Source organism: Equus quagga, chromosome 11, assembly GCF_021613505.1.
Source record: "Equus quagga isolate Etosha38 chromosome 11, UCLA_HA_Equagga_1.0, whole genome shotgun sequence".
Classification (NCBI taxonomy): domain Eukaryota; kingdom Metazoa; phylum Chordata; class Mammalia; order Perissodactyla; family Equidae; genus Equus; species Equus quagga.
In genome coordinates this window covers 17,781,317-17,807,144 of record NC_060277.1, presented here as the reverse complement: position 1 = coordinate 17,807,144, position 25,828 = coordinate 17,781,317, and the positions used below count along the sequence as shown (strand labels likewise).

At 35.1% G+C, this 25,828-nt stretch overlaps 1 protein-coding gene across 2 annotated transcripts in view; it reads right to left on the bottom strand.

Moving 5' to 3' along the window:
• Positions 1-572: 572 nt before the first annotated feature.
• GOPC (golgi associated PDZ and coiled-coil motif containing) overlaps positions 573-25,828 on the bottom strand; it is a 45,363-nt gene continuing 20,107 nt past the window's right edge. Inside the window, exons 2-9 of one of the 2 annotated variants that reach the window (XM_046675539.1) lie at positions 19,044-19,208; positions 17,571-17,594; positions 14,509-14,684; positions 13,325-13,490; positions 10,833-10,928; positions 9,048-9,212; positions 6,717-6,897; positions 573-3,676 (exon numbers count right to left, since the gene is read on the bottom strand). In XM_046675539.1, coding sequence (XP_046531495.1) covers positions 3,546-3,676; positions 6,717-6,897; positions 9,048-9,212; positions 10,833-10,928; positions 13,325-13,490; positions 14,509-14,684; positions 17,571-17,594; positions 19,044-19,208 — 1,104 coding nt within the window. In that variant the 3' untranslated portion in view covers positions 573-3,545. The remainder of the gene's footprint in view (positions 3,677-6,716; positions 6,898-9,047; positions 9,213-10,832; positions 10,929-13,324; positions 13,491-14,508; positions 14,685-17,570; positions 17,595-19,043; positions 19,209-25,828) is intronic. The other variant, XM_046675540.1, reaches the window with a different exon arrangement.

Sequence of the window (25,828 nt, the reverse complement as noted above, 5' to 3'; positions counted from 1 at the left end):
AAATACCATTTGTAAGTTTATCTTCCTGATTGACTTCAAATACCTTAAGGTATTCCTAAACATTTTACACCTAGTTCTTAGGCTGACTATAAATGACAATATGTAAAACTTCTGATGCAAAGAGACTGAACAATGTTTACAGATGCTTCTAAAACTTATTTTACAAATAATTTGGGAACTTCTAAATTATATATGCTTAGATGACAAAACTGAAGAACATCCTCTTACATAGTATCTAAGGTTTCATCTTCTAATTTTTATCAACATTATCCTCATATATAACATTGGCCATCAATATTTGTAACAAAAAACTAACCTAAGGTGACCAGGGTTTCTGCCATCTGCTAAGTTTCAACACAGAATTGGTCCCACAGTTGCTCTGGCAGCTCCTGCCAACCCACATGTTTTTAGCTAACTCATATTAAACAGATCCCAAGATCAAACAGTTAATTCCTACCAAAAAAAAGATGTTCCACTATAGTAACTAGGTTCAGCCTTTGCATGGACTTTTTGACATGTTGGTACAAATAACAGAAGCTATGGAAATAAATAATAAACCAAAATATTTAATGTGAAAGAAACGTGAAATGTTTATTTTTTTAATGAGATCAATACCATTTTAATGTAGAAGATGCCATCTTTATTTACAAGCTAATAAAAAAATATTAAACTCAACTCAACTCAACTAGATATAATACATTTGTCATAAATCCTATAGATCTGAGGCTGACCCTAAGTGGAAGACTGGATAGGTGGAATAGTGGATTACATAATGGAGATGTCAAATAATGTGCAACTTACACGTGAATCAATATATTTCATTTCTAAACACGAACACAAAATAAGTCCACTGTTGGGGGAATAAAACCAACACCAAGGACAAGCTGTGCTAATTTTTGGCAATTGTTCAGTTATAATTACTGAGACTCAAAAAATTTTCATCTTCTTTAAATCTATTTTAACAAGTCTCCTAACTCAAATGTTGTTTTTCCATCTCATTCACAAGAGATATTGTAGAAGAGAACTGTAGAGGTCAAAATGTAAATACACACATACACACAACCTTCACACTCTGCTGAAAGCTTTCCTCAGCCATTCTGTTTATGTATGCATTTGTGTATTTTTCTTTTTACTTTTTAACTGTAATGGCTTTGCAGCAGTTCTCTCCTGATCTGTTTGGTTTTGTCCTAGAAACCTGAGTGTTATGAGTTTCTTTCCTGTAAGTGTGAAAATATAAAAACCGCTTCTCATTCAGTCCTTTGGAAAAAGTCTATAATTCTTAGTTTCTCCCCCCAAAGCCATATATTCTAAAAGGAACTTTGAACTGGGTCCTTTCTGAACACCGACCAGGCAGCTCACAGGACCCTCTGACCAACACTGCTCTTGCACAGGCCTGCAAACCAAGGCGAAGCAGGAAGGAAAGGCAACAGACCTGTACAATTTTAAACTACCTGGAAAACTATTCATTCTGCTAATCAGCCCTCGCAAGGAGTTTATATCACATCTTATACATTCCTTTGTATTACACAGCATCCTCACAGAAATGCCAATTCAAGGCTCTAAAAAACTCTTTATAGACTCATTAGATAGTTCTTGAAAATCAAAAGGTTTTTAGCTAGTATTTCCTAAGGATTCAGTCATAGTAAATAAAGGATATTCTCTGAAAAAATGCCAAGGTCATCCCATCCCATCTGTGTTTTAAAAAAATAATAATAATACGGTCCAAGTCACAACAAAAAAGTTTCAGATATGCTACCATGGACATTTTTTTGAGTAAATGAATACACCGGCTAAAATCCAGTTTGCAGATCTCATGTCATGCATGGGGTATGTGTCTGGAGTAGGGGGAATGCAGAAAGAAAAAAATACTTTTTTCTTTTAAGAGGCCTAGCCTGTCAGGAGCAAACAGTAACATGTAGCTTGCTCAGTCAGTTGCACAATTACACACTAGCTTTTGCTTAGAGGCAACGTTACACTAAGGCATTTTAATATCATAACAACATACACTATGAATTGCATCTCTATCACAAATTAACATGGTGATATACAGATGAACAAAACCCCACCCCAAACAAGCCATAAATGAGCAAAAGTTAAAACAAAAATTCATAAATAGCAAAACCACCAAATAAAGTATATACATTTTATAGATTTACCTATGAACAAATATATAGTGTACCTAGGAAAGACAAGAAGATGTGTTTTATGTCACATAACATCTGAGTATTAGAAATGAAGATACTGATAATACTCTAAAAGCCTTGTAGGTTTTCCCCACTTAATATCCCCTAATATGTGTAACCTTTAATAAAACAGTGATATTGGCAAAACTATCACCTCTTTAAATGCAATGTTTTACTCCCCAGCTGGGTTCAGGGGCCTGCAGATAAGAGGGCAGGCACTCTATGCTGCATCCTGGGATAAGAGATGGAGCACGTCTGTAGTTTGCATATGAAAAGCGCTTTAGTCACACATCACACTGACGTGAAACGCCCAACCAAAGCAATTACTGTATTAAAATGTCTTCCCCTGTCTTGATGACCAGTGCCTCAGCTTTTGAGATGATTGGCAAATCAGTTACTCTGAGAAAAAACTGCTGTTTGAATGTAACGTATTTTGTTGACATAGTAATAAATTTAAGCTTTTACTGCCAGAAAAATGTATCTTTAAGTGCCAGGACTATCACAACAAGACAAACTTTGCGAACAACTCAAAATGTGTAAAACTGTCTTTCGTGGATCCCAGAAAAAAAAAAGCTTTGAGACTAAACAGTAATCACGTGATGCTCCAATAACCATGCACACAGATCAACATAATTGTGAACAGATGTTTTACCCTCATTTGCATTTCTTTAAAAACCAGGAAAGTACGATGTACAACAACTTTTTGAAAACTATTTCTAGTGCAGCATTGATTGATAAAGGATTCCTTAAAGAAAACTGCTTCGTACTGCACTGAATAAAGCTGAAAGGCAAACTCATTACAAGAAATGATTAAGAACTGATTTAGATATCAGGATGCACAATAAATTAAAAAAAAACCTAAAACCATTCTTTCAGTTTAAAAAAAAATTAAGTCAAGCCTACTTTTCTGCAATTCATTGAGTCAAGTTCTGTCCTTTGAAACACTGCACTTAACATTCTGCAATATATAATATGAATTCATTTATTCTCTTGTATTTAAAGGCTATTTCTTATATTCCAGTTAGCACTGTCCTTCTACTAAGTGGAAAGGAACCAAACAAAACAGTAGTGCTTCACCTGGTACTTAAGAGCCTAGTAATATCCCTTTGGGAAACTCATGCTTTGGCGCTTTACAATTTTCAGGAAATCAAAATTGCTTTACATGCAATAGCTAATTACCGTATACCGCAGAAAACATGGAGTTTTATGCATCTAGAATTGCTCACGTGAAGCCCTGAGGTACCCGCCTTTCATTTAGGCAACAAACAGCCTCCCTTGATCTTGTGTAGTCTGTCACCATCTTCCCTAATGCCCCAAATTCAGAACAGTCTCATTAACAACCTTGCAGGGGGTACAGTCAATTTAAGAAGATTTTCTCTGATACAGACTGTGCAGATCATCTAACTTAGAAGCACTGTCTTCTAGTGAGGTTTCACTGGAAGTTCCTAGGTCGCCGTTTTCATGTCCATCAGTTACTGCCTTCTTATTAAATCCTGAAAGAAAGAGAACAAAGCAGACATTCTCTAAGTCTAAAAAAAAAGTCACAATTTTATTGAGCAAACACAAAGGCAGGCCCACTATAATTAATGATAGTAATATAAGGCAAATAACGGGCCCTAGATTAATCAAGTGCTTCCTTCTTATAGCAGATAACAAACATTGGACGGATTTGTTAATATTATCTATTGGACCTATCTAAAAATTGTATAAAATTTCCCAGCATATTTTCCATGAAACTTAGAATCGATACACACAATCATAAAATTCAGTCAACACTTACACAAACTGCTACTGAACTATAAATTGATTTTCTTTTACATTTTGCTTTCAGATTATTTAACTTCATTTCACTGAGGCACATTCTAGTTTATCGCTAAAATTCTAGTTTGTTGGCAAGACAATGTCCAGATAAAATTTAAAACTAATTTTGGTTAATCTACAGAATAGATAATAGGCTTACAAGTAAATGAGAGTTGACCATGTCATCTGTTTAGTGAGCTATGAAGTATGGACATGTGCTAAACAATAACCAAAGGATTTATTTTTTGTGATCTGAGTCAGTTAATAATAATATCCTAAGAGTATATACATTTTTGGTTATTTGAGTCACATTTTAAGAGGTCTGCAATTTACATAGGTGACAGAGAAGTCTTTTAGCTCAGCTGCAAAAAAGGAGGGCACAAGCTTTCTAGTCCTGACAGAAAATAGCACAAAGGGTGAAAGACAATGAGATCATAGGGAGAACAGCCCAACAGTGTAAGGTTTTGACATCCTGCCACAATGGTTTTGTTCAAGATACATGGGGAGAGCAATCATTGCTTTAATAATAATGTCTTTGTGTAGATAATTCATAACATACAGGCTTACCAAAAGGGTAAAAGTTCATCCATTCACTATAAAACTCTATCCCAGAAGTTCTCGAACTTCTTGGTCTCAGAATGCCCTTACACTCTTAGTAAGTACTGAGGACTCCAAAGAGCTTCTGTTCGTGTGGGTTATTAATGTTATGTGGGTTACTGATATTTGCCATATTAGTAATTAAAACAGAAACCTAAAAAAATTTATTCGTTAAAAATGACAATAAACCCAATAAATGTTAACATAAATAACATATTTGCTTAGTGAAAATAACTCTATTTTCCAAAAAATTTAGTCTGAAGAGTAGTATTATTTTACAATTTTGCAAAGATCCTTAATGTCTGGCTTTACAGAAGATAGCTGGATTCTCACAATTGCTTCTGCTCAAGCTGCTACAAGTGTATGAAGAAAGTTCACCTTCACACAGATATGTAGTTGGAAGAGGAAAGAGTAGTTTAACAGCCTTTTCAGATAACTGTCAATATTCTTCTTTGGTATTATACCAAAATTTGACAATATAGAATTTGAAACCCCTATCAATTAACTTTTCACGCTCTGTTACATTAAAATCCATTTGTTTATCCTGCACTCTGAATGGCTCTTTTACCCATAAAGGATTTTATAACATCATGCACTGCTCATTTGAAAACCATAAGATCACTCAGTTATGTAGCAATTCCAAAAACTGACACATTTCCTTTTACCATATCAAATATGGCATTCATTAATATCACCAGCAATCTTATTAGAAAAGTTCTTTAAGTGTTGGGAAGCTGTCAAGCTCATGGTGGTTGATGCATGTTAGAAAATTCTAATTTTCACTTGAAAGCTCACATTTCATCACTGGCAATAGTCATTCATTGCTTAATAACAAAGATTCATTCTGAGAAACGCGTCATTAGGTGATCTTGTCATTGTGTAAACATCACAGTGTTCTTACACAAACCTGGATGGTACAGCCCACTACACACCTAGGCTATATGGTATTAATGTTCTGGGACACCATTGTATACGTGGTCCATCGTTGACTGAAATGTTATGCAGTGCATAACCGTATTGCCACTGGTTTTCCTTGAAGTGATGGACTCGCTTTGTTCATTTTAAAGAAAATGGCTGCCAAACAGCATGAATAACCATAACTTGTCATTCTTTCAAGTAAAAATTGCCTTCCATGAAAGACATGGCTAATTCAGCTACCAACTTAATCACTGAAGTATTTTTCCTCAAGACGAGCATCGTAGGTCAGCATGCAGAGTAAGTGCTTTATGCATACTTCCCATCTCATCACACAGAATATAAAAAACATGCACTCAAGGATCAAGATTTAATAAAAGGAACAGTTTTTACTATTGCAACAAGGATATTCTTAAGTGAAACTGGCATTTTCTTCTTCTTTTACTCTGAGTGGACGGCAAGGAAGAAAACAAAGAGTACCGGTACAGTGGCATCACTAGTACAGAAGTGTCGTAAGTGCAGTGGTGTCACTGCCTTGATTCGTACTAAGGCACCAGTAGTTTTACCCCCATTGCTTTTGCACTGTCAATACAAATATCAACACAGCAAAAAAAGAGAAATGTTTTAGTAGTATTATGAAAAGTTTTGACTTCATGAAGCTCCGGAAAGGTTTCAGGGACCCAGAAGTCCACGGATCACAATTTAAGAACCTTTGCTCTATGTAAAAGAAAGTGCAACAATTTTTCTTTAAAATATGCATAAATGATAGCAAACGAACCAAACCAAAACTCCTCAAGATCATATATACTGATTCTAAAAACAATCACAGACAACAGTCTAATCACTTACTCATATTTAGTTAATAAATCATTGTATTATGACAGAAGAATTTTCATTAAGACAGTAAGATGACATTAGGATATATCTACTCTAAAAGGTATTGTTGGTCTTTTTTCAGAGTCTACAAAACTTGAATTTTACTTATTTTTTCAAGGATCACTTGTAGTTCAAGTAACGTACTTGTCTTAAAGCCCAAGATGAATCTAGGAACACTTACATGTAAATAAAATTCTGGCATAGTTACCAGCGTACAATAAAAGTATAAGCAAGGGAAAGCCATGCATTCTGTTAGTGAATCATTAAATCAGTGTTACTGAGAACATCTCAGGCTTTTATATTTAATAGTAAATAATTAATAATAACTTTTAGAGTGATTTTTACCTTGTAACGCTTTGATTTCCCCGCTTGTGTCTTTGCAGCTAGCACCAGGATTACTACCTCCCTCTAACTCATCAAGGTACAGCCGGTAACGATGTCCACTCTCATCTTCATACTCCACATTTTCATCATCAGAATCCACTTCAGGAGCCACATAAACTACTTCAAATTCAATCTCTCCTCTCTAAAATGGGGAAAGAAAATGAGGAAGTCAAGTTATTAACATTGTAATTAAAAAAGGATTTCCAAATTCTTTGGGCTGGGGAGAAGTAGTCAGCCCTCAGATGCAGCTCCTTTCAAGACAACAAATAATGAAATTCTAGAATCTCGAGAGATGGAGGAGAACTTAGAAGCTTCAGAAGTGTCCAGATCAACCCCACGAATCCTCTCTACAAGCAATTTCTTTTTAATATTACAATAGCTCTTTCTACTGATCACAATATTTTTGTTAATAGACCTAAAATAAAAAAGGATGTTAACTATTCAATTTACAGAATTTTTGGAACCAATGTTCTGTTTAAAAGTCATTTTGCCATTTTGTACTTTACACAGCAATTCAGCAAATCATCTAAATAGTCAGATATTAAAGTTGCACTTAATGGCATCGCATAAACTCTTCCTTGACTAATTCAAGAAACCTGTACAATGATGTCTTGTGTCCTATTGAATGGGTTTTGTTCCTTAACTTTCACTGAGTACCAGACATAGTGTTAATCAAGGTATTATGTTCAGTAATATTGTACAGAAATTCCTTTATTTATTGTGCAAAATTATATCCTTCAATCCTCAGAATAACCCTATTGTAGTCTCTTTTACATGAATGACAAACCTGAGTGAGACCTGGAGAAAGCAGGTAACTTCCAATACGATGAACAAGTAAAAACAGAAAAATAGAAATCTGACTCCAAAGTCCTTGCTCTTTGCTCTTTCTACCACACTGGACTACACGTGGAATATGTGTACTGTTAGTCTTTAACAACTTCATGTTCAAGTGAAAAGTTACAGATTATTTTACATTAAAAAAAATTCCAAGCTATAATTGTCATTTTATAAGAGACTATAATCACTACACACAAGTCTGGTATTTACAACTCTGAAAATTATGGCCTGCTTTTGCTCAGAAGAAAGCATGCCATTTTTCACTGCTCCTCACTAAGTTAGTCTCTTTGGTGCTCCTCTTTCCCAGCAGTTTAAAGTTATGCTTCAGAATTTTAATATGTGCTTATTAGCATTTCCTTAAAACTTTATGACTGCCTACCACTGCTGCTGTTCACCCACTCTTACGCCACTGGATGACAGCAAAGTTGGGTTAAGAAAACACTAACTTAAAGAGGCTAGGGTTGCATTCTTAGATCTCCCTTAACAGATAATGCTTTAAAAATATCATTTTGGTGAGACAGATAACGCAGAAGTCTTCAGTAAAGTTCTAGGTGACAGAATTCGGTCTGTGGGTAGCTGTAATGGAGACACAGATTTTAGGCTTAATAAGAGGGAAGAGCTTTCCAAAATCAGCAATATACAACAATGGAATGGACTGCTTTATCATCAACAAACCCTCCCTTAAATGCAATCATTTAATTAGCGATACTGTAGAGATTTATGCATCATGTAGAGTTGAACCAAATGAGCTAGAAATTCACTTCCAACTCGGAAATTCAACTCAACACTGGCATACTACACTGATGATCCAACAAACATCTCAGTGTACTACCACCGTCTTTCGAATTCCCTTAACCCTATTCTTGAAAGAAAAAACAAAACAAAACACCTTAAGGATACTGGATAACAAATATGACCCTTGGATATGAATCCAAACTCTCTAATTTATTTGCTCTGAGACTTTGAGCAAATCATTTGATCTCTAAGAACTTTTGTTTACTCATTTAGAGTAAGTGGGTTGGGCTAAATGATTTCTAAGGAACTTTCAGTTCTAACATTTAGGACTATAAAATCAATACACTTCTAGCATTGTTTTTTCTATAATATATTTGTACAGTGTTTTAGTCACTAATGATGTTTGGCTTTCTAAGTGCCAGGTCTTGTTCTGAGCACTTTATATGTGTTAACATACTTAACCCTTACTGCTCTCAGACGAGGACTTACGTAACCTGCTCAAAGTCACACAGCTGTGGAAAAGAACAAAGAAAATCTCCTTTTTCAGTAAATCTGGCTGAATGTCTTTGATAAAAGCCCCAAATCAAAGGAAACTAGTATCTTTATATAAACACTTCAGTATTTGAGAAACCTCCTAGGAAAGTATAAAATATTCAACAGATTCAAAGAGAACCAATTGACAGATCCACTTTTAATTACGTAAAGGTAAAGGGAACTCACCTGCTGGGAAAGAATGGTTACAGCTTCTTTATGCTTTGTATCCCTTAGGTTCACTCCATTAACAGCCAGAATAGCATCACCAACGTGCAGCCCACCACATCTATCGGCAGGTTGCCCAGGGTGGATCTCAGAAATCAGAATTGGAACGCCATGTTCCTTCCCACCCTAACCAAAAAACAAATAAACAAAAGCAGTAAATTAGTTTACTCTTTGTATAGTCACAGACTATTCTAACAATAAAATATTTTCTTAGAAATGTATTTTTTTTTTTTTAAAGATTGCCACCTGAGCTAACAACTGTTGCCATCTTTTTTTTTTTTTCTGCTTTTTCTTCCCAAATCCCTCCAGTACATAGTTGTATATTTTAATTGTGGGTCCTCCTAGTTGTGGCATGTGGGACCCCGCCTCAGCATGGCCTGATGAGTGGTGCCATGTCCGTGTCCAGGATCTGAACCAGTGAAACCCTGGGCCGCCAAAGTGGAGTATGCAAACTTAACCACTTGGCCACAGGGCAGGCCCCAGAAAAATATTTCAATAAGCACCAATACTGTGTATGCTGAGTGAAATCTTATTTGCTACTTAGGTATTAGTAAATTAACTATTAGGAGTACCAAAGAGTTACCTCTGACTAAAATGACTAACAACATACATATGCTTTTCTAAAACACATTCCAGAGCCAAAAAAAAGAACCCCTGAAAAACTAAAAAACTACAATCGGCTAAACTCTTTTAAACATAAATAAAAATATTTTATGTATTAGTAGTCCACAGCACTAACAGATTTTTATCAAATCTAAATCACTATGAAAGATAAAAACACCATTATTTTATGTACCACAAAAATAACTATAAGATTCTAAGATGAATCTCAATTTAAGAGATGTTAAATGTGAAAAAATAGACAACATAGAAATGATGAAATGCAGTATTTGGTACCTTTCATTTTCTAGCTTGTGCCATGGTTATTCATGCATGTGTGCGAGTATATATATATATACATATATATATATATGTATACATATATACATAATTTATCCTACTAAATTTATGCTCTTTGAGGGCAGTGCATTCAAAAAGGTAGGTGTTCAATAAGTACTCATCGGATAAACTTTTTATTATAAGAAACATTCCTACATTAAGCAATACCAGAAAGCAAATGACCTTAGGAAGTGCCTAAGTATTACCCAATGAAAATTAGAGTAAAGCCATCGTATCCATTCATCTGGAACACAGCTCTCAACAACAGCAAAATGACTCCAAATACATGTACTTTATAACAGATTGCTCTCAGGAATGCTGCCCAAGACAACTGTTTGTGAAGGTATCAAATTTAAAAAGGAAGAATACTTGGACCCAAGGGCCAGTGAAATCTGACAGCAAAGAAATGAGACAAGAGGAAGATAACACATACTATAGAGAAAAGAACAATACAATCTGGAGCCATTTAACATGGAAGAAAATAGTCACATCCATTCTCAAAGGCTCCTGGAGGGATCACAGGATATGGGACAGAACTATGACCTGAGTCATAATGAAAATGTAAACTATGCTTACTAACGCAATACCTCTACTACAGTAATACTATTACTAGAGTAATATATCACAGTTATTAGGAAGATTTACATACAAAAAAAAAGTTTACATGAAAGCATTGGTGCCCATGGGAATAAATTTATTTATTTAGAAAATATATCCAGAATACTTTGCTTGCCAATGATGTCCAAGAAAGAAGCATGATTATACTAGGTAACTGTAGCAAAGGAGACTGGGAGCACTACTTCTTACTGTAATTGAAATGCCGAGGCCTTCGTGATCTTCCTTAAGGAGGAGAACTTTTCTAATTGGACCAACACCTTGGCTTTTCTTTAAAGAGTCTTGATCCTTATTTGGGGGGAAAAAAGAAGGAAAATTAGTACTATTTAAATAATATACCAAATAGAATAAACCCACGCTATGTAATTTGCTTCTAGAAATCTTCATTAATTTCCTGGAATTGATACACAGTATAAAGACAGTAACAGACAGAAAAGCAAAAATAGTTGTTCTGTTAATACAGTGAAATGTATAGATGATTTTCTTACCCTTTTGTTCATTTCTTTAATACTAATACCTCTCTTTTTAAATTGTAGGACATTACAAAAGAAACTATCGCCAGGAATTGATGAACAAATATCTCCAAGAAATAAAAGGGGGTAACTGTTCATCTTCACTAGAAACTATCTTAAAGATCTACATCCATTTTAACTGATTCGTAGGATTGAAACATAAATTGCCAACTGGATCATTAATTACTTCTTCATTCCCTTGAGGTGTGGTGTCTACCTCTTAAATAAAGGACCTTGTGCTGTCAATAATTCTTTCTCTGGTAGCTTTACTCTTTCCCTGTTCAGCATATAAATAAATTCTAAGCCTCTTCCAGCTTTAAAATACTGACCATGTAGAAACACAAAACAAAATAAAAACCCTTCAATCATCCCCCATCTTCTTTAGCCACTATCCCCCCTCCATCTTTCCTTAACCTCCAAACAAAGTTAAGCCTAACTACATCTACTTCCCTGGCTCCCACATTCATTTCTCCAGTCACCATAATTAGGGTTTTGCCCCAACTTGCTCCACTGAAATTGTCTTCTCCACAGTCACTGGTAACCAGTATGGCTATATCCAATGAATACTTTATTTAGTCACTACCCTACTTGAACCTTGCAGAAAGCTGATACTGTTCACTACTCCCTCCTTGAAACTCTCTTTTCCTTGGTTTCTATTACACTACTTTCCACGATGGCCTGTATCTAACAGCTCCATCTCAGGCTTCTTCCTTTGGTAATCCACTTCTTTCCCTTACTCCATAAAAGTTTCTTTCCATCCTTGGCCTCCTGTTCTTTTCACTTTTTATATACTTTCCCTGGGTGACTTAATCAATTCCATGGTTTCAGTTACAAGAGATGGATGATTTCCCTAATATTTCTTCAACTCAGACTTCTCTCTTGAATTTGAGAGTCATATAGCCAACTGGATATATCTTGGCTGTCCCACTGGGACTTCAAACACTTACATGTCTAAAACTGTCTCAACATCTTTTCTCCAAAACCTACCTTTTCTTCTATTTGCTTTATCAATCTATTTGCTTTATCATTTCACCCAGTTGCCCAAACCAAAAACCTAGACTCTTAATTCTCACTCACCTATTTAAACAAAAGCAGTTAGACACCAAGTCCTATTGATTCTAATCCTCTCAAACCTGTCCTTCCTCTCAAATGCACTTCCCCTGCTCTCATCACTTTCTCCTTGGATTTCTCTAGTATCTGTCTAATGTATCTCGACTCCAATTAGGCCTTCTTCCAAAATATCTTCTTCACTATACCAAAGTAATGGTCAAAATAATGTTAAATCTTATTAAGTCCACCATTTTATTTTAAAATCCCATGATTATCAGGTTAAGGCTCATACTCCTTTATTTAGCATAAAATAACTTTTGCCAGCTGGCCACTGCCTAGAAGTTAATGGGGACCACCAATGTTTCAAAGAAGACAATGGAATAAAGATTTATTGCAATTCCCACTTCTCTCCTACCAACTCCATGTATATATCAATTCTTCTTACAATAATCTTTGCCGAGGCAACAAATAATTTTACTATTTAAGGCCATCCTTTATCTGGTACTACGATATGTAAAACACTGGGTAGGAGTTAGACACGCTTTTATTATATTAAAGTCTGTATTATCAAGCAGCTGTTGTAATGAAATTTTATAAAGCTTTATCCAGATAGAAAGGAAAGCTCCTGTACAATGATGGATACAGAAGCAGACAACTGGATACAGATCTCAAATTCCATCTTAATTCAAGACCAAACAGGTGTAAATGCTAGTTCAGAAACTATATTTGAATCTAGTTACCAAAAATTCCCTTAAAGAACTGCCCAAAATACTGGCCAATTTATCAGTATGACCACACTTTCTGCTAAACTTTAAATAAATTTAAACATGCCTAATCATGATCCAGGAAAATTCTGAATTTTGAGCCAAAGTACTAGCAATATGCATTTGCTAGCAACAGTTCACCTGTCTTCAGAAATATCACTTTCAGGGCATTAGTAATTCTATAAAGAGCTATGGGTTGTGGAAACTTTAAATATGTGTCTGTTTTAAATAAGTTTAATCCCACTTTCACTTTTTAAATAAAGGTTTTAAATAGCACTAGAATAAAAAAAATAGGAAAGACTTCTGACTAAAGAAAGAAGGAAGAGGCTGAGTGAGAACAGTAATAAAGCGAACGTACGTGGCCTGGGGGTGCTTGCATCGGTCGTTTCAGGTCATTCCGTCCTCTGCAGGCTCTGATGACGGTTTTGTGACGATGTAAATGTATTTCAGCTTCCAGCTGGTTCCAAAGCTTATCGTGAGCGGGTCCCTTCATATCTCGTCCTAGTAATTGTATTTGTTGGACCCTTCATATCGGGAAAAGAGTTAATTCAGTTAGTTTTTCATTAGGCATACTATAGAGGTAATTCAGAAGAATCACTAAACAAAAGTAGCTTTTGCATAAATCTAAGGCGATAATAAAACTAATACTCAGGAACTTCCTGATGTCTCTCAGCTTTGTAAACATGAAAACTCTGAAAATGACAGATGTCTTCAAGGGATAACTAGTTTAAAAAAAAAGAAGAAATGAGACCTTCTTTAATCATATAGTTAATTCAAATACATCTAAAGAATAATTTATGAGACTAATGTCAATTAACATCTTTCCTGTTTGGCATGCAATCAAGGTAGGTTATCAAACTCAGGTATTATTGGATACTAGTCTTTAGATGAGGCTCACTGTACAAAAACATTTCTTCTAATGATAGTTTCTTTTTATAAAATGATTATTTTAAATGTGGTAAAAGTTATTAGAAAATGTGCACTTCAACAGGATATATATCATTTTTATTTGCTCCACATCAGTTCTTAATGTGACATTAAAACAATGAGCAGAAAATTATTTAATACTAATAATAAATTACCAAAGTTCATGAATAATTCACTATAAAAAATTAATGCAAACAGAACTCTACTTTGATAAAATGACTGTCATTCCAACATGTTTTTGAGGGGCAAGAAACATTGGGTTTCAGTGATCAGAGAAAGAATTCCTTATGGAAGTCGAGCTGTCCATGTGAACATCATCTGTTCCGGTGTCAAGGCCGGGAACGGCTGAAAATGCTGCTCTAGAGTTGTCAGCATTTCACAGCAAGTTACCATCAAAGTGTGTGTGTGTGCGCACCAGAAATACTTATTTAGTGTGACTAAATAAATCTGCAATATATAACCCTACCAATATTAACTTCGTTAACAACAGTAAGCTATAGCCAACTGTAAAATACTTCTTACGGTAAAGACTAATTTATCACAACAGATAAGAGCCAACTTCATTAAAGATCCAATGTGTCAGCTAAGAGGACAAATGGTACTATTTGTACAGACCTTCCTGCCAGTTCCTTATCCAAGTACTTGGCAGCCAGTCTCGCCCCATAGACTTCAGCCTGGAGAACAGCTATATGTCTACGAAGGGCTTCGTTCTCCTTTCTCAATAACTTCACTTCAGCTTCAAGTTGAGCTTCTTTCATTTTTTCTTTTTTGTTTGCTTCAAGTTCTCTCTCCTATTGTAATTTTTTAAAAGAAAGATAATGTAGCAATAATACTTTTAAGACTCCTTAGCAATAGACCAGGTTCCTTAAAATACACAAAAGCGCACAGTCTATGATACCAACAATGAAAGCATATGATAAATATGATACCATTTCATTTCTGTAAAATGGAACACAAAGATCTGGACCCAGTTCTTTTTTAACTAGTACCTAAAGGTGTTCAAACCACTTCTAGATAAGGCAATTGCATGTTTTGGGGTATCTTGATACTGAAGATACTAAGAGAAGTAGTCTTCGCTAAGTTCATGCTAACACATACTAACAGGAGTGGCTTCAATGAATAATTGCATCTGCTCTCTATTTTCTGAAAATGACTCAAGAAAGTAAAAGAAAATAAAAATAATCACTCTGGTGGTTGTGCCCAAACATTTAATTAGCTTTAATGCAACAATTATATAGAGCAAGACAAAACCATTCAGCTACATACAGATACATTCTATAGTTAACAGATTTTAGAGGACTACAAGAAACTTACAAAGCTTAAATTAGAACAGATATTCTAATTAAAAAAAAAACTTTATGGTCATGGAAAAATGCTGGTAACATCTGCATTAAAACTTTCACACATTATCCATTCCTACAGATAAGCGTATCTACGGTGTCAATTAGCACTGAACTCTGGGATCTGGCTCATCTATTCGTTCATAAGTTAAAATGAATGAAGAACTGTTTTCTGAGGAAAATATCAACCTCACCTGCCTACTATGAGGAAGGATGCACATCCATTTCAGCTCTCATAAAAGGATGCCATCCTATATACCGCTTGGTAGATAGTCCATATATGTGAATTAACAGGTGTTAGCCAGAGAATATAACCTCAAGATCTTTGCCATTAAATTTTCATCATAAGGGTTATAAACGTAAATGCCTTCAGGATCCAAGGACAGGACAGGTAGGCGGATACAGGACAAAGTAGAGTGGAAAATGGAAGGTACAAAATCCTGCCTAAGGTCAATCAAATTTGAATTTACACACACACACAAATTGTATGGCCCAACAAAACCCTTCTGAGAGTTGCATAAGGGCCCCAGAAGATATTTTAAGGGTCATTTTTGGATCAAGAAAACCATCCAAACACTGCAAACTTGTATGTATCCTAAGTAAAACTGCTTTTACTGTTCTGTAAGTCAGACAGTGCTCTTACTGACTCATTAAATTATGGAATCTATAAACCCTGTGAAAATATGGTTATATTTGTTGACAAGATGTGGAAGGCAATGTTCACTATACTGCCGTGTCCCCTTTATGAGATTTCAAGATCTACCTTAGCAACAGGAAAAATTGTTTCCCTTGAGCAAATGGCAAATGATATTGTTACTATTGCATGGGTACTGATCGTTGTAATTATTTCTCTTTTAATTCTGGATATTAAGAAGCTGGGAAACAAACTTAAGCAAACTTTTAGCAATTCATGGAATATACTTTGGTACTAATTAACTGTTTTGGTAATTTAACTATACTTGGTACTAAATTAACTGCTTTGACAACCATATATCAATATATGACATTTAAACGTCAATATATAACATCTTCAAATACAAGGCAGTGAGTATCACAATCTTAAAAACAAAACAATAATATACAAGCTAAAATGAATGACAACTACCAAATGTCGGATATATTTATCACTTCTTTGATCAAAAATGTGATATGTATGTAAAAGAAGGAAGATTAATTAGCAGGCTTTTTCAACTTCTGTAAAAAAAATATAACCATTAGAACATAATTTCTAGATACTGTTTTAAAGGAGTTTGAAGAACTAATAATCTAGAATCCTCCTTTTACAACAACTTTGGAATTATTAAAATTTCAATTTATTTCAGAACCTATTTCCTGAAAGGGCAGGTATCAGTTCCAAAAGAAACCACAGTTTGGATAAGATGAACAAAATTCTTTTTTATGACATTTATTGTGGTTAATGCTATTTGTTTCAGAAAAAGAGTCCCTAGAAGACCAAGAATTCTTTGGTTTATGGGCTAAATAAACTTTATGTTGAGGATTACCTATTTACAATTACTTTAATGAGCTATTTAGATAATACTTATGAAATACGAGAGACACATTAAGCCATCACTTTGCTTTAATAATTCAAACCCCTAACGAATCTGAAAAATTCTGAGGCCTGAAATTAACAGATGCAAGCAAGAACAGGACTAAGAAAACTGCAGTTAATCACTTCTAGATTTAAAGAAAAAACTTTTTTTTAACCTGTTTATTATTAGGTAAAAGCCAAGAAGTTCATTTCGTATTCAGATATCCAAATAGTATATTTTCAAAAGGAGGAAAGCCATATGACAAAATGGAACCTGGTTAGGTTGTGGTAGTGGTAAAATTAAGAATTTATATACTGTTATTTTCTAAAATAATTTCTGATAATGGGTTTCAAAATTCAGTTGTTTCAAAGCCCACACAATTATTCTCAAGACTGCTGAAAAGTTAAAACACATGCAGTGGATGAATAAGAAACCAACATGCACATTCTTTCTCTGGGGAAAGGAAGAACAAACTAGGCCTGTTTAATATATGTTCACAACACTAGAGTGGGAAAACCAATTGCTCTTCCGAAGTAGAGGTTTGAGCAAGTTACAAGGCTCAGAAGTCAAAAACTGATTATCCACAAATAATGGCTACAAATCACAAACAAAAGAAAAATCTTTTAACTACGTGTAGTGAGAAAAGAGCAATGGGCCACCCTCTTAACTTCTCAGGTATTGACACAATAAAAAATTGCCATCAACATCATTTTCAAATACAAAGTGACAACATGTAATATGCAAATAAAACACTAAGAAGACATCAGCATGACATATTAAAGCAAAACAGAAACGGCATACTTACCAGCTCCTCCACAGAGGGGACAGACTTAAGATATAAGAAAAAAGTTTTATAATTAGAAAAATATCAAACAAAAGAATTTATCTAGTGGTATAATCATTACAAGGAAAATTCTCATATGTTGAATTACCATTTGGGTAAAGTTTGTTAGAACAAATATATTTACAAATCCATAAGCAAGTAGACAATATTCGATTAAAATATTTTGTTTTATCAGAATTAACCTACCTGATTCAATATCTCTCCACTGTAGCAGCCTGTTTCAAATCTACTATTAAAACTTCAGATAAATTCTTCTCTAGTGAAAATGTACATTGTTTCTAAATGTTAACATCAAATACTCCAAAGAAGCAGTTAGGAATCTTGACATTTCAATTAAAAAAAACACTGCTAACTTAGATTCATAGGATTTCAGAATTTAAAAGGACTTTAGGAGAATGTAAATATTCATTTAAATCAATTTTAACATACCAGTATTAGAAACTAACTAAACCAATCAAATGGAATTAACTGAAAACCAGTCAAACTTAAAATACACATGAGGTAGAACCGAAATGAGTTACAAAAACATTTCTTTTTATACAACCTATATGGATTAAGAGGGCATTGGTTAATTACAGAAAATTTATACAATGAAACATTATGCCAACATTAGAAAGTGCTCAGCGGCAGGGAAAATACTTATAGTATGTTAACAGCAAAAGAAAAAACAAGCCAGTGGTTGGCACCCAACTCCATTTCCCCCTTCTTCCTGATTAACAGAACTCCAATTTTACTGGAGGTGGCCATGCGACTGACATGCAGCTAGGGACAGCCAATGAGATGGCTAAATTGGTTGCCAAAATTTGTTAAGGAAGATTTCATGAAAAGTTCTTTAAAGAAGGCTAATGCAGCTGGGAAGCATCCTTTTGCACTTCCCTTAGATGTTCCTTCTTCCTGCCTAGAATATAGACATGAAGAAATCCCGAGAAGAGAAATCATGGGCTAAAATGGCAGAGCACAACAAAAGGAACCTGGATCCCTGACACCTGTGGAGCTGCCATATCACCTCTGGACTGCCTGTCTCAGGGCTTCTTTAAGAGAAGAAAGAAAATGAAAGAAAATAACTTGTACTATTCAAAAATAATCCCACTGTTAGTTGGAATTTCTGTTATATGCAGCTGAAGTTAATCCTAACGATACAGTAGGGAAAAAACTATTTATGTTATAATAAACATCTTTTAAATATATCCATACATGTATTTTTAAATAGGAAAAATCTTATGCTAAGTATCAGTTGTTTATTGATATTATCAATATTCACCTGTAGGGGATAAGACTGCTAATGGTCACATTGATCTGTACATTTCCTGTTATTTTTCTAAATTTCCCACCATGTGCACATATTACCTTTTATAATTAAAAAGCTTCATTAAAAATTGTCCTCTTCATCATCTAAAATACATCTAAGTATATGTCACCCTCTAAATTACTTACCAATTTTGCCTTAATGGTACCAGAGTCAACACTTTGACCCGTCTTAGCATGAAGCTGAAGCTGAACGGAGTGCAACTGTAAAAGCTGATTGTGAACTTCTTTCTCCAATACGACCTTCTCTGCTTGCGTCTCTGTCAGTTCAGATTTCAGATCCACCAACTGCGCCTTATGAAACAACAATAAAAAACAGTAAGTATGCTTAATTTTCTTTGATTCTAATAATTATTATTCAAGAATGACATAGGGACAACACCTTTAAAATGAATAGATGAATACGAGAAGACCACTATTTGATGGAGCTATAGGATATCCACCCAAACTGACAAGTCAATAGTATGAGTAAGATATTTGAGTGGCAAGAGAACTCTATGATAAAACATCTTCTAATAACACAGAATGCTACTTCCATTTTACTTTGCTCACTTCGAGACTTTTCTGCTTCACCTTTATCTACAAAGTTCATGAAAATACACAAGTATGGGATAGTTTATCATCTTGTAGAGACAATATGTGCTATAGTGGTCCACTAACAGTAATAGTATATTAGAGGAGAGGCCAATAAGCGGTGCTCTGTCTTCACCCCAGAGAATACCAGCCCAAATCAGCCCAACCACTCTCTAGCAAAGTTATTTTAGGTGCTAAGGTATAAGCTACTGAGGCTATACTGGGCCTAAAGACCAGAGGTAAATCTGACATACGGTTAACTGTTACAGTGTAACAGAACCAGTCACCCATTCAATTTGAAGGGACAGGATGTGCCCCTTGTGTGTGTTTCATTTTCCCAAGTAGCCGGCAGATTAAAGATCAAGACCAGGCCTTAGCGTTCTATTTAATTCAACATAATTTTACTAAGCATCTGGGGCCCAGAACTATGCTGGCACAACGAGAAAGAAACTGTGGAAAATATCTTTTAAATTATAGATAATTATATATGCCCTTGAGAACTTTCATATCAACTGAGGTGATAAATATGCATGTGAACCAGCTAAAGAAAAATGTGGCAAGTTACAGATATATATAGAATTGGCACGGTCCCAAGGAATTCAAATTAAAGTAAGGTTTTAAAGAGGGTTAGTGAGGAAAAGAGTTTAAAAGGGCTTTAAAGTTAAATGACAAGAAGGACAAAACAGAAGTAGTAAAGCAGTCTAGAGATGGGAAGATGACTAGCAGAAGCAGAGAGAGACTAGAAGCATCTTAGGTAAATTCTTGAGTACAGGGACCACAGGATTGGATTATCTCTCTATATTCCAACTGCACCAATCACTGCCTAGCACACAAAAGATGCTCAACAAATATCTTTAATTTGAGATGAATTCAAATACTAACCCTGTGATTCCAGATAAATCACTGTCTCCATTCAAGTTTCCCTAATTTTAAAAAAGGCATAATATCCATGGCTTTGACTATTGTAAGATTATTAATCCTGCATATGAAACATTTACTAGAACAGGAAGATGGTATTATCAAGGAGACTAGACTACCTAGAGAAATGATACATTGATAGGCTGGACAAGACTGGGTAGGAAAGAGAACGGATACAATGAACGGCTTTGGATGATGAACCAAAACTGAGATTTAATCTGATAGGAAATCAACACATGCTCTCAATGGCACTTTAGTTTTTGTTTTAAATAACAGCTTTATTGAGATACAATTCACATACCATAAAATTCATTCTTTTAAAAGTGTACAATTCAGTAGGGTTTTTAGTGTATTCATAGAGTTGTGCAAGCATCATCACTATATAAGTTTGGAACATTTTTTCTCAATAACATTTTAACAACACAACATTTACAGGTAAGGAGGTAAAGACAGGAACACCAGCAACACCCTATTATAGCTTTATAAATGACATGTTATCCATGGTAACTTTGTAAACGGAAATAAAGCGCTTAACAATGCTGAAAGGAAAGTGTCAGCGACACTTACAGACTGGATGTTCAGTGGACGATTAGGTCAACAATAACTCAAATATTTCAAGTTTAGAGAACAGTAAAGCCATGGATGGAAATAGTAAGATTAGGATAGTAGCTAATTTAGAGTTGAGAAAAAGAGACAACGAGTTTAAGTTTTAGACATGTTGATTTTTGTGTCAACTATGATATAACCAATAGAAACCATCCCATAGAATGTTGAAATAAATAAACAAGTGATAAATTGGGACTAGGAGCACAGAGATGTGAACTAATATGCTAAGACCAAGTTTAAGGGAAAGCAGATGGCCAAAGATTGTGGCTTGGGTAATAACCAGTCAGGGGCATCATGAGAGGTATAAAAAATGAAGTTGCACGTTATAAACCAAATCAAAATGTTTCATAATATGAACAACTGTCCTGCATCTTACTTTTTTTTACTTCCTGGAGATCACTCCATATCAGAAGAACTTCATTCCTTTTTTACAACTTTTTTATTCATGTGTAACTTACATTAGAGAAATACATATATAATGAATTACAGAAAATAAACATATCTATTTAACTACCACCCAGATAAAGAAATAGGGTAGTACTGGCTCCCTAGGACTCTCCTTGTGACCTCCTCCCAGTCACTACCTCCACTTCCACCCACAAAGGAAACCTTCAGAGTCATACCCTCAATTCTAACACCATAGACAGTTTTGCCTGTTTTTGAATGTTATATAAACAGAGTCATAGAGTATGCATTCATTTACCTCTGGCTTTTACCTCAAGAGTATGTTTATGAAATTCATTCATGTTTTGTACAGCTGCAGTTCATGCATTTTCACTGCTATACAGTATTCACTAAATTAACATACAATTTATCAGTCTCATTCTAGTTTTCATGGACATTTGTGCTGTTTCCAGTTTTTGACAATTAAACTGATGTTGCTATGAACCTGTCTTTTGGTACATACTGAATACAGTTCTGTTAAGTATATATTAGGAGGGAAACTTCTGGGATGGAGTATGAATATGTTAAACCTCAGTAGAAAAGGCCAATTTTCCAAGTGATGGTAGCAACTGACATGCCCACCATGTATGAGAACTCTGATAGCTTCACATCCTTGTCTTCACTTGGCATTGTCAGCTTTTTAATTTTAGCCATTCTGGCAGGAATGTACAGCTCTTCCTCAACTTACTATGGGGTTACAAGCCGATAAACCCATCCTAAGTTGCAAATACTGAAAATGGAAATGCATTTAATACACCTAACCTACTGAACATCATAGCTTAGCCTAGCCTACCTTGAACATGGCCAGAACACTGACATTAGCCTACAGTTGGGCAAAATCATCTAACACAAACTCTATTTTATAATAAGGTATTAAATATCTCCTATAATTTATCAAATACTGTACCAAAAATGAAAAAGAATGGTTGGATGGGTATAGAATGGTTCTAAGTGAACTGGTCATTTACCCTCACTGCTGCTGCCCAGCATCAGCATCACTGGAGAGTATCCTACGGCACATCACTAGCCAGAAAAGGATAAAAATTCCAAGTGTGGTTTCTCCTGAATGCGTATCACTGTCATACCATTGTAAAGTTGAAAAATCATAAGTCAAACCATCGTAAGTTGGGTTCTGTCTGTAGTAGCATTTTGTTGTAGTTTTAATTAAACCTGCTTGATCACTAATAAGGTTGACATCCTTTTCATATGTTTATTGACCATTGGATATTCTCTTTTGTTGTGAAGTGTCTATTCAAGTCTCTTGGCTATTTTTATACAGGGTTGTCTATTTTCTTTTTTTAAGATTTTATTTTTTCCTTTTTCTCCCCAAAACCCCCCGGTACATAGTTGTATATTCTTTGTTGTGGGTCCTTCTAGTTGTGGTATGTGGGACGCTGCCTCAGCGTGGTTTGATGAGCAGTGCCACGTCTGCGCCCAGGATTCGAACCAACAAAACACTGGGGAGCCTGCAGCGGAGCGCGCGAACTTAACCACTCAGCCACGGGGCCAGCCCCAGGATTGTCTATTTTCTTTCTTTCTTTTTTTTTTTAAAGATTTTATTTTTTTCCTTTTTCTCCCCCAACCCCCCTGGTACATAGTTGTATATTCTTCGCTGTGGGTCCTTCTAGTTGTGGCATGTGGGACGCTGCCTCAGCGTGGTTTGATGAGCAGTGCCATGTCCGCGCCCAGGATTTGAACCAACGAAACACTGGGCCGCCTGCAGAGAAGCGCGCGAACTTAACCACTCGGCCACGGGGCCAGCCCCAGTCTATTTTTTTTCTTATTGATTTATAGGAGTTCACTCTTTCTTTCTTTCCACCCACACACACAGACATACACACATATTCTTATGAACTCCTTTGGTGGGTATGAATTACAAATACTCTCTCCCATTCTGTGGTTTGTCTTTTAACTTTCTTAACGGTGTCCTTTGATGAACAGACTGCTTAATTTTAATGTAGCTCAATATGTCAATAGTTTCCTCCTCACACTAAAAGCTTTCTGGCTTGAATTCTACTTTTTCTGTTATCGAGTTTGCAACCTCTGCTTTCATTTTATTTGCATTTACCTGGTATAATTTTGCCTATTTATTTTTAACCTTTCATCATATTTTTCATGTTATAGTTGTATATAGCACATACACACGTAAAATCTTCACTGTTCTTCGCTAGCTTTTAAAATACATATATTTTATTATTCTGGAAGCTTTGTACATTTGTTCTAATAATTACTTTTAGATAATATCCTTAATTTCCTCTTTAGATTGTATTTATCATCCCTGCTATCAACAGTCATGAAATTAGCTAGTAACATTTTCTTCACCCTTCCCTCACTCCTCTCCAGCATTTAATAAAGTGTTATCTATTTCCAGCTAATAACTATGAGCAATTATACACCTACAAGCTTACACTACTTTCAAAACACTCTTTTATCCCATTGATAGTTGCTCTGTATTTGTATTGCAGGGCATACAGCACATAACATTTAAATAGTATTTTGTCATCTGTAACTCCAATAGTCTTAGTTTCACTAGAAAAGACATTTTACCAAAGCTGTTCCGATGACTTCAGCTCATTCTCTTGTCTGCTAGATTTCTCAGAAAGGTCTCATAATGATATTCCCTAATTTCTGGCATGTTCATAACTATTTATTTACAGTCTTTATACCTGAAGTCAGTTTGGCTGAATATCAAATCTTTAGCTCACATTTTCTTTCCTTGAGTATTTTAAATGTGTTGCTCCATTGCCTTCTGGTATGAAATGCTGCTATTGAGATATCCAACCCTAATCTTTTCTTTCTCTTATAAGTGATTTGGTCTTTTGTCTGCTTTATTTTTAAAGCCCAGTATTTTACTAAAATATAGCTTGGTGTTAACCATTCTAGGTCCATGTGTACTTTTTCAATATGCAGATTCAATCCTGTGTTATTACAGGAAAATTTTGTTGATAGTTTTTTTTGTTAAGAGTGAATTGGTTGGTAATTTGTTTTTTATTGAGGCAAAATTCATATAACATTAAATTAACCATTTTAAGTGAACAATTCCGTGTTTATTATAATCACAATGTTGTACAACCACCACCTGTATCTAGTTCTAGAACACTGTCATCACCTCAAAAGAAAGCCTCCTGCCCATCAAGCAGTCGCTCCCCATTCTCCCTGTCCCCAGGTTCCGGGAACCACCAATCTGCATTTTGTCTCTGGATTCCTCTATTACAGATACTTCATACAAATGGGAGCATACAACACATGATCTTCTGTCTGGTTTCCTTCATTTAGCATAATGTTTTCAAAGGTTCACGCATGTTATAGCATGCATCAGTATTCATTCCTTTTTATAGCTGAATAATATTCCACTGTATGTATATACCGCCTGTTTATCTATTCACCCATTGATGGGCATGTGGGCTGTTTCCACCTTTGGGCAATGATGCACAGTGCTGCTATGAAAATGTGTATTCCTATATTTGTTTCAGTACCTGTTTTTAATTCTTTTGGGTATATACCTAGGAGTGGGATTGCTGGGTCATGTGATAATTCTATATTTAACTTTTCAAGGAACTGTCAAACTGTTTTCCACAGTGGCTGAACCCATTGTACATTCCTATCAGCAATAAATGGTTCGTTGATATTTGTTTTAAATATTTCTTTTGTTTTGTGCTTCTTCAAGGACTCTGATTACACTATTATTATTCTCTTCCTATCTTTTTATGTTTGTAATTTTCTCTCAAATTCTTTTTGTTTTTCTCTCCCATATTCCCTTTTTCTTGCTTGTACTTACTGTATTGTCTATTTTTTAAGTTCCTTCTAATTTAGTCTCTATTCTGCTCTAAAAGTTTTCTTTTTATTACTTTATTTCCAAGTTTTTCTATTTCTGAATTATGCTGCTTTATTCATAGTTGAATAATATTATTACCTTCCTTTAGTTTATTTTATAACGCAGTTTATAGTTTTCATCTGCTTTGTGAACATATTTTTCTGATATGCTTTCACTGTCGTCATATTAATCTTTTTTGATTACAGTACATTTTATGGGGCTTAAATGAAATTGTTTTCTGTTTCTCATGTCTAAATGAAATGGTTTTCATGTGCAGTAGGAGGACACTTCCACATAGGGGGTGGAGGTGAGCATAAGTAGCTTTCCTAGCCTCATAGCTTGCAGGCTCCCTCCCTGGCCTTAAAGTCAACTATTCAAAACCACGGCCTCTCTGTGTAGCCAGAACCACTGTTTTGAAATTGAGCTCCTATGTATGCCTCCCCTAGCTTGAATACCAACTTTCCCTTACTTTCAAACTTCATGTTTCTGCGCTGCTCATTTTGGATTCTATTTCTGGCAGCATTTCTTTAGAATTGCACTCTTTCTCAAAAGCAGTTTT